The sequence below is a fragment of the Myiozetetes cayanensis genome, unplaced genomic scaffold (genome assembly GCF_022539395.1).
Source record: "Myiozetetes cayanensis isolate MyiCay16 unplaced genomic scaffold, myiCay2020 scf5-8, whole genome shotgun sequence".
Classification (NCBI taxonomy): domain Eukaryota; kingdom Metazoa; phylum Chordata; class Aves; order Passeriformes; family Tyrannidae; genus Myiozetetes; species Myiozetetes cayanensis.
Window position 1 is genome coordinate 108,492,682 of NW_026087742.1, and position 9,578 is coordinate 108,502,259.

Below are 9,578 nucleotides of genomic sequence, written 5' to 3' on the forward strand. Positions count from 1 at the left end.
CAGAGCATTTAATGCTATTTCTTTCTACTAGAAGTGGGAAAATCAGTATAGGACATGATTTGCTGTTATTTGACAGTTTTTTAATTTATCCTTCCCACCTTTAGCCAGTTTGACATTGTGCTGTTCAATTTAGCCAGTGGCCTTTATTCCGTTTTCTACAGATGCAAGCATATATGATCCAGAGAAAATTCTGCCACAGTGCTGCAATTATCTTTAATTATATATCTGTAATTTACTGCATATGTTTAAAAACATAGAATTCAATATTTGTTATTGTTTTCCCCACAGCATAGGACAATGAGGGAAAGTGGGATAACAATTAGGGTGATTTATTTTCAGCTATTTTCTTTGAAGTGAGAACCTTTCATTTGTGTAGTTACTTCAGCATGACAGAATTTGCTGCATCAATGTGAAACCTTGCTTGCATCGTAAAGGTTATTAAAAAGTATTTGTTTAATGATATGTCTTACAGAAATCAGAAAAGATTTACAGGTCTTAAACAAGCAAAATGCACATACAGATTGCAAGGGTTTGTCTTTTCAAAATCTAATGAACTTCAGTTCCTTGTGGAATTGGATAGTGTAAAAGTTGCAGATAAGGTTAAATAGTGATCATTCTATTTTTTTTTAATTGCTGAATGTTATTAAATGATGTTTTCAAACAACAGGTAAGTAGACAGAGTGGGATATCAAATAATAACAAACTCTTTTTTTTTTTTCTCTCATAGATTTGCAGAGTTCTTATTTACAGAGGAATTCAAGGCTGGTTCCCGGGCACTAGAGAGTGTATATAGTCTGTATGAAGGTTTTTCAGGAACTGTGTGTTTCCTGACTGACTTGCTGCAACCCAACCAAGCCGAGTTTCCTCTCTTCAGTGTCTTTGTCTAAAGACTGACACCCTCCAGGGCCACATCCCGGTGGCAATGGGGGAGGGCACCTGCAGTTTCACCTTTTTGTCAAGACAGGCTATTTCCAAAACGAGCCAGTGGTACCACTAATGCTAGCCTTAATGTAGCTGGGAGTCGGGTGAGAAAGAAAACACACTGGGGCTTTGGGAGGGAAGTGTGTGGTCACTAAAAATGGGTCAGTGAAAAAAAAAAGAAAAGGAGGGGGGGAAGTGATTGAATCTGACAGGGTAGATATTTAGCTGTAATAAGAAACATAATCTAATCATTCAAGTGAGAGAGAAAGGGCCATTATCATACTTTTAATTTGGCGGTTATACAGGAGAAAAAAAATAAAAAGGCAAGCTGGAATTGCAGGGACGTGCAAAGAAGAAACAGTGATGCATTCAGTAGGTTTTAAAAAGTGTCCTGCAAGGACAATTCGTGAAGCAATGCACTTGCTGGGAAAGGTGTTGTAGACATTTCACTACACTGCACAAAGGGATTTTTTTACCTAAACCACATCTGCTAGTTTTAGTAACACCTTTATCTTGGAGCTCTTGCCTCTTCATGTGCATATAATAGTTCTGTAGATAGCTGTGTGTTCAGGCTGCAGTTTCACAGTTCATTTCAGCAAGTGGGGTCTCATGTGTGTAAATGAGCACTGAATTTGACCCTGCCTTTCAGAGCTCAGTCTGTGGCAAGGAGCTGGTCTCCTCACTGAATTACTGTAACCCTGTCCCTTGTCAGTATTTTCCCTGTCACTGGGAAGGTGGGCGGAGCTGTGGAGAAGACTTGGTTAAAAAAGTTCTTTAGCAAAGATAACAGCAGGCAGATGCTTTCTTCATGATTCAGCATTGCTAGATAAGTATTGTTCAGTGACACAGAAGCTTCCTTTAAAAATTACTTATAGCAGCATTCCTGAACAGTAACATACATGTTTCGAACACGGAAAAATCTCTTTTCCTTGATGAATTCTTCACTATAAACCCTGCAAACTGAATGCAAACCTAGGATGACATACTGATCTTAAGAAAAACCTGGTAACAAAAACTAAAATTGCTTCCTTTCCTAGTAAACAAAATAGTGTATATGCCCAAATGATTTTTAGCTATAGAAATAAATGGGTTGCTCAATACTAGTTGCACTAGCACTTAAGGTTGCAATTATATGCTGTTTTATATGTATTATAGATATGCCATGGTACTTGAAAGCTAAAGAAACCATTGACATAGATTTGTACTAAAAACATAAAAACAATATCTGTAGTTTAAATATATTTAATATTTATTTATTTATTTTTATTTACATGGGAATAATGTAAAACAATTACCTGTAAAGACAAATTGGGAATACCAGTATGTCAGAAACTGAAGTTGTAGAAAAAAAAGCTGATGTACATGCACTGCCAAACAATGCAGTCTCTCTTCCTGCATTCTCAGCTGGAGGAAATTACAATTTCTTTATTTTTAATGCCTAATGGATTAAAGTTCCCATTTCATTTCAGTGGGCTTTGATCAGGCTATAAGTTGGAGCAGGGTCTTGAAATCCCTCCACATTTTAATATAATAATCCCATTCCTGCTCTTGCCATTGTAATTTTAATGAGATGGCTTGCACGACTATGAGCTGCAGATAAGAATTTCTCTTATTTAGTGTTGCCCTGTGCAGCTCTAATTAATTACTTAATCATAAAAATAGCCATATTTCATTAGTGAATAAAGCAATGCAGTTCTATATCAGTTTGTCAAGAATTTAGGTATCTTTTAGCAAATGGAAATGTTACAACTCAATATACATTTGCTACATGGGTTAAAAGGCCTTTTAAGAAAGCCATAAATGTCACTTAGTTGGTTACTCTGAGCACTATGTGTGCACATAGAAGGATGAATTCCACAGGGAGGTGTATACACATGAGGCTGAATGAAAAAGTCAGTGGAGATGTGTGTAAGCTCTGCCCAGCAACGTTGAAATGCTCCTGTTAGATCAGAGCTAAGTCAGTTGTGGGTAGTCAAGATCCCATCTCCATTAGGATGTTTATCTAGTTGCTTCCTGTAATGCATATGGCTCATGTATTTCATAACTGGAATCTTTTAAACAAATGTTTTGGAAAGGCAAAAGTTTGCCTATCCACTTTTTCAATGTGATCAGTAACTTTTCAGTCTCAGTTTTTATTGTAGGTTAATGTCATTCAGCTCAAGCATTTGTGCCACAGTATTTAAATAGCCACTGTGACTGTGTTCTGTCTTACTCTAAGCCAGAGAAATAGGTTTTGCTGTGATCTAGACTGAAACTTTTGCAATCCTTCATTTATTGCTAACCCTTTTATTCAGAGATACAAACGTAGACCAAAAGCATCTAGTGTTTTGATAACTACACCCTAAAAAACTCCTAAAAACCCCCTAAACAACTCCAAACTTAAGCCTTAATGGAATCTACACATATCAGAATACTAATCATGACCTTTTGATTTTGTGCCCAATGCCTACTTTTTAATTATCAGTGGACCACAACATTTAATTGTTTCCAGTTAGTTATTTCTCAGGAGATGCTTGAGAATGAAAACCATTGCCAAAACCTCAATATATCTAGAGCATGATAAATCAATAACTTGGATTCTGACCAAGTTACAAGTGCTGATACCATAACACATACCACGTGTTAAAATTCACTATAATAGCAGTAGGTAAAATCACCCTGTTTTATTATACTTTACTTGCAATGGTCAAGTTTGCATTTATCTTTAAATGTGATTCTTCATAGATGGCAGGAAATAAACATTAAGAACTCAGAGTCAGTTTTTTAGTGGTTTTTCCCCTGTGTCCCTTTGCAGAATTAATTCTTTCCAAGTTGTGTTCAGAGGAGACTCTGATCTGCTCTGTTTTGTGTTCAACAGCACCTTCAAAACAGATCTTTCTCCACAGCTGTTCTCCATATATAAAGCTGTGTGTTTGGCTTCATTTGATACTAATCTGTCAAGAAAGAAAATAGTTACTTGAGTAAGAGTTAGTCCATTCAACAATTAAAAACCAAACAAAAAAACCACAAAAAACCCAAAACAAACAAACAAACAACCAAAAAAAACCACCCAAAACAAAAAACTGCCTGGTTTTTGAAATCTAGGTCCCAAACATGTCTCTGCAGGTTATACAAGCTGGTCACTGACTTCAGCAAGGGCAGCACACAAATATCCAATCACATGGTGTACATCTGGTAAAAATTTTGGAACATGATTATTCATCTCTTTCATCAGACATGGCAGTTTGAGCTCATTCTTAGAGCTTTGTGGCTTTTCTTACCTGACCTGGCTGGGTTAAGGTGGCTACTAGATGTGCAGAGTCACAGCTTCTGAACACAGTGTAAATACACCCTAGGGCTCGTTAGAAAATCCCAGTCATTAAACCAGCAAGTTTTTTTTTCATCTTTTCCCTCCTTTTTATTGCCTACCTTGATTTTATTTTTTGTACTATATATGCTGTTACATACATGCTGTTGCAACCTTTATTTGTTGCTTTTAAGACAAAGACAGGAAAGTAACCTGAGCGGAGCTGTCGGCACTTTTTGGTGTAATAAAAAATAAGGTTCTCTGTGCTCCCTTCTTCCTGTTTGGAGAAAACGATCATGCAACCTTTTGCTAGACATTCTCCATGGGATGCTGTCCCCTTCTGCTCCTGAATTGGACCCCAGTAGACTGAAAATGTGTATTCCTGAACAGATTCTGCCATGGTGCTGTGACAAAGGACTGTGTTACTGGAAACTCGAGAGGCCTCTTGAAAAGTGCAAAACACAAGTAACTACGTCATGTTTGCACATTAGTTTCTTGACTGTGTTTAGTTTCTAAAGTAGGCAATAGGAATTTAAGTGATATAATAGTATTTCTGAATATGGTGTTAAAGCAAAGAGGATGCATTGTGTGGGTAGTGGTGCTTATTTGTGATGTACCTGTGTTTGTGTGGTGCTGTTTGTGAGTAAAGCTGTAGATTACACATCAGTTTAAGGAGCTGTATGCTGTTCATGACTTTTGGTCTGTCACCCATAGATTACTGTCAGGGAATAATTTTGAGGGAAGCTAGATCTGTAATGTCCAGATTTGTTGATTTCAGGATTCACAGAACCAGATGCAATAAGTTTTATCAACTATAAAGTTCTAACAAATATATATTCATTTTTTACCTGCTACTCACAACTTCTTATCATAACAACGTGTTCATTTTGTGCCACTGCTTTCAATGCTTTCAATATCTGCTTTGTTTGCATCATTGTTGCCTTTGGTTTCCCTGCCTTTCTTTCCCAACCTATGAATGAATAACTAGAGAAGGCTGAAGAAGCAGCCCAGGTCTTTTGTTCTTGAAAATAAGATTGATTAATTTTGCTTAAGCAGGGTGTTCCACTAACTTGCCTTACATTGTTTTATGCTTCCAAGTGGTCTTCTTACTGGCTTTGCCATTTCTCAACTGCTAAGGAAAGTCATTATACTGTGTAACAACTGTCACTGATGTTTTACATCATTAAATAAAACAGAGACTTTCTTGGGAGCATTGTCACTTCTCTAGTATCTCAATTCTATTATGACAATCAAAACCAAGTAAAATGGCTTAACATTCAAAAAAACACTGTTAATTAGTTCTGAGAAATATACATAAAAAAATGCAAGTAAAGTGGTCACCCTTATTGCTACTCTATCAGATTAATGCCATTTTGACGTTGTGACACTAATTATATATGGACATGTAAACAATATGAGAATACTGAATGTTTTTTTAAATACTGTGGAAAAAATTGAGATGTAGGTACTGATGTATTCAGCAGCATACAGGGGCAATATGTGCAAATGGAAACTTTGATAAGCAATCAGCTTTTTGTACTTACATAGTTATCTGCATATACAGTTACAGCATCTGCCAACATATTGCATGTTTTATGCCAACAGTGACCTATTTTAGTGTGTGCATGCATTTTGAGAATGTACCCTTTTTCTTTGGATCTCTGAGGTCTGCCAAGTAAATCTCAGGTGCAGTAATCTTCTCCTGCATACCTTGAATATTCACTGGCATGAGTGCATATTCTAATCTGTAGGAAGATTAGCATATCAGGAATAAGAATTGCCCTAGAGATTTTTTTGAAGAGTAATCTTGACGTGGAGAACTGCACTAATGAACAATTGCTGGCCAGCAGCTCAGCCTGGACATTTCAGTTTATGTAATTATGTCCTGGACAAAGTAGTAAGCAGCAGAAAGCTAAATTGAAAAGAAATAAGAAAATGACCAAAAATCACACTACTAGGGGAACAACAGACTTCAAAGCCATAAGCCAAAACCACTCAGGGCCCACACAAAACAATACAGCAATTTAGGGATGTGAATAGGCATTTTCCTAGAGAATAGCACAGTGTGCTTCATTGCACAGGTCGTGGTACAGCGTTCACTGTGCAGGTTTCAGCTGCCTTGAACAGCACTTCATTGCCATTATAGCAAAGTCATCATGTGCTGAAAAAAGTTTGCTGTGAGGGAGTTGCCTGTAGCTGAACCTACAGCCTACTGGAACAGAAGTGATGTACACTATTGATGCTGAGGCAGTTTAAAAAAAATGCATTCAAGAAGCCAACAAGCACCAACTTTTCAACCTGCCTTTGAATTACTAAACCTCCTGAGTAATTTGTATTGTCACCGTTGGTCCTGTACCCTTTATATTTAAAATTCTATATCATGCTCTCAAAAAAAAAAAGAAAATCAGTTTTTAAATAGCAATCTGCTTGAAAATATGTAAGGCCATACTTATTGTTGATACTTAGAAGGTTGTATTTTGGAAAGTCCCTTGACTTTGTTCATTGCATGAGTCAACGAGAAGGTGGAGGCATTTAGCTCAAGTACAGCAATACTAACTAGAACGGCAGCAAAATAAATAAAAACTCATTTTGCCAAATGGTATAATGATATTTGAATAAAAGATACTTTATAGTGCAGTGATGTTCAGCAACAGCACTGCATGACTATATGTGCATAGTCCAGAGAAAATGTTATATAGAAGTCCTGAAGTCAATTATATTCTATAGGGAATGGAAAACTGATCCTAGTCAAACATACATTTCTACTTCAGATAGAAGAGGAAGGCTGTCTGACCAGAAATTAAACTCTGCTTCTGTCTTCATTACCATGACCACACATGAGAGAAGAAAAGATTTCCTCTAACAATGGTCTGATTTTGCCACTGGTTCAGCCTCCTGCACTCGTTTTAAGGGCCTGATATGCCACCTGCTGATGTCAGTGGTGGACCTCCACTTGATTCCAGGCATGCAAGGTAGGTCCTTCCACATGTGTGAAACAGAGGCTAAACTATTATTCCGGACCCCAAGCCTACAAACTTTCCTTTACACGAGTCCCATGGAATTAGTAAGGCTTGTTTGTATAGTATGAGGAAAGCACAGATGTTTGCATATGCAGGGCCCTATTTGATAGCAGTTTTATACACGTTTTCTCTCAATATCTCTGCAATATACATGAATGCCAATACCAGTGAAAAGTACAGGGAACTTAAATGGCATTATTTCATGTCTAATTTGTGTTGGTGACACTTGATTATTCAGTATATTCCAGCGTGTGATATTCATTCCTTGAGTACGTGCCACACCCTAGATTGGTTTCTCAGTGTTACAGCCATTCACAGCCATGATGTGGTACAGGCCCGTAGAATCAACTGATTTGATTCTTTAGATATGCACCTTATTGTTTAAAAGCAGGACCCCTGCCCTGCTTTTCCAATATTTTAAACACTGTGATCTTTCAGAATGTGTTTATTGTATTAGTTTTGTATTGTAGATTATGATAGAAACTAGATTTTATAGCTTTTTAAAAGCAGTGATAATGTTAAGCTTCCTAGTGGCAGAACAATCTCTTGTGTATATCCATATTATGAATATTAAAGCTGTGATTATATTTTGCCTTAAATAAAAGTCCAACCTTGAACAGTATGATTTTGTGTTGGATTGATTATTTCTGTACTTATCCTTCATAATGCTGGCAACCTTTCTTTCCAGAAGAGTCATGGCTCAGGGCTCCAAAAGCTTTTCAGTGGTACCGTGTAAAATAAATCATTTTAAAATTAGATAAATCATCCAGGCTGCACATAGTGCTTAAGTAAGACTACCTCATGATAGTTTCCCATGAGACAAGATAGGTTGCATTTAGCCTGTAGATTAAAGTTTCTCACTTAGGTGCTTATTTTCAGCCTGCTTACATCTCAGTTTTCATGGCCTCTTCTTTTTCCGGAAAGACCCCTCCACTCCCAGTGAAGGACACAGAGCATGAAATTCTAACAAGGTTTCCATCTTTGCCATCATGAGCTTGAATTCAACTAGAGCTGAGCAATGGGACTCCAGATTTACCAGAGCAGCAGTTCAAGAAATGGCATTTATAAAATTCTGGTGACAGTCTAAATTGCATTAAAGAATAGTAGCAGACATGCAGAAGTAGCTATTAGCTTTATCCTATTAATAGGCTAATAGCTCCATATCCTGCCTTCCTGTTGTGCTCCTGGTAGATCCCAGATCTCTTTTGTTAATTTCCATGTGCCAAGTCTGCAATTGCCTGAGAAACAGGCAAGGAGAAATAAGATCTATCAGGGCAGGCATCAGAGCCAGCTGAGCATGAACCAAGTACCTGCACCAAGAGGAGGAGAGATATAGCAGTGATTGCAGCCCGCTCCTGAGCAGGATAGAGGCACCATCTGCCAACCTGACTTGGTACTTCAGGAGTTGTGTTTCTTGCCAGGTGTGCAGATTCAGGATCTGAGAGAAGGAGAGACTGAAAAGGCTCATCTTTCCCTCAGGCTGTTGCCTTGTGCTGCTCATCCGTGCAGGCATCAGTGACGCGGCCAGGGTGACATTTCCTGAAGGACTGCAGAGCTCCGGTGGGCAAGGGAGGAAGGATCCTGCTGGGTGAAGGGGAAAGGCCCAGGGACAGTGGGCAAGGGCTATGGGCTGGTGTTAACAGCAGGTGCTTAGTGTTCTGTGACCTTAGGAACCTTTGCAGGAAAAGGGCTGGGAAGCAAGGGTGAGATCCACCTGGCAAAGTGCTAAAAGGGCACCTCTACCAGTGCCTCACTGAGGGGCCTCTGAGCTGGGCACATCAGAAAAGGCTCCACAGCACTCACACCTCCCTCTCTGCCTATTGTTTCTTAGGCTTTTTGTTGTTGTTGTGTTTATTTTTTTAGTTTTTTATCAGCTGTCTCTCAGCCTTCATTGGTGCACAGGGTCATTTTTTCTCCAGGTACAGGACTTCGCCCTTGCCTCCTGCTTTCAGGATATCTATTCTATCACCCTCTATAGCTCCCTGAAAGGAGGTTTGTTGCCAAGTGGGGGTGGCCTCTTCTCCCAGGCAACCAGCAATAGGATGAGAGGACATACTCTTAAACTGCACCAGGGGAGTTTTAGGTTGGACATTAGGAGGGATTTCTTCACGGAAAGGATGGTTAGACGTTAGAACGGGCTTCCCAGGAAGGTGGTGGAATCACCGTCCCTGGAGATACTTAAGGACGTGTCAACACCAAGTTGACAAGGTGGTATTCGGTCATACCTAGGATCCGATAACCTCAAAGGTCTTTTCCAACCTAACTGATCCTGTGAGTCTGTGATCCCTCCTGCCTGACCAAGCGCCCTGGGGAGCACCCGCTCGCCCCGACCGATCCCCCTCCGCTCAGTG

General features: G+C 38.9%; 1 protein-coding gene across 1 annotated transcript in view; it reads left to right on the forward strand.

Moving 5' to 3' along the window:
• Positions 1 to 7,849, forward strand: part of LANCL3 (LanC like family member 3) — a 37,793-nt gene extending 29,944 nt beyond the window's left edge. The window contains exon 5 of the mRNA XM_050332477.1: positions 728 to 7,849. Coding sequence (XP_050188434.1) covers positions 728 to 887 — 160 coding nt within the window. The 3' untranslated portion in view covers positions 888 to 7,849. The remainder of the gene's footprint in view (positions 1 to 727) is intronic.
• The last annotated feature ends 1,729 nt before the right edge of the window (positions 7,850 to 9,578 follow it).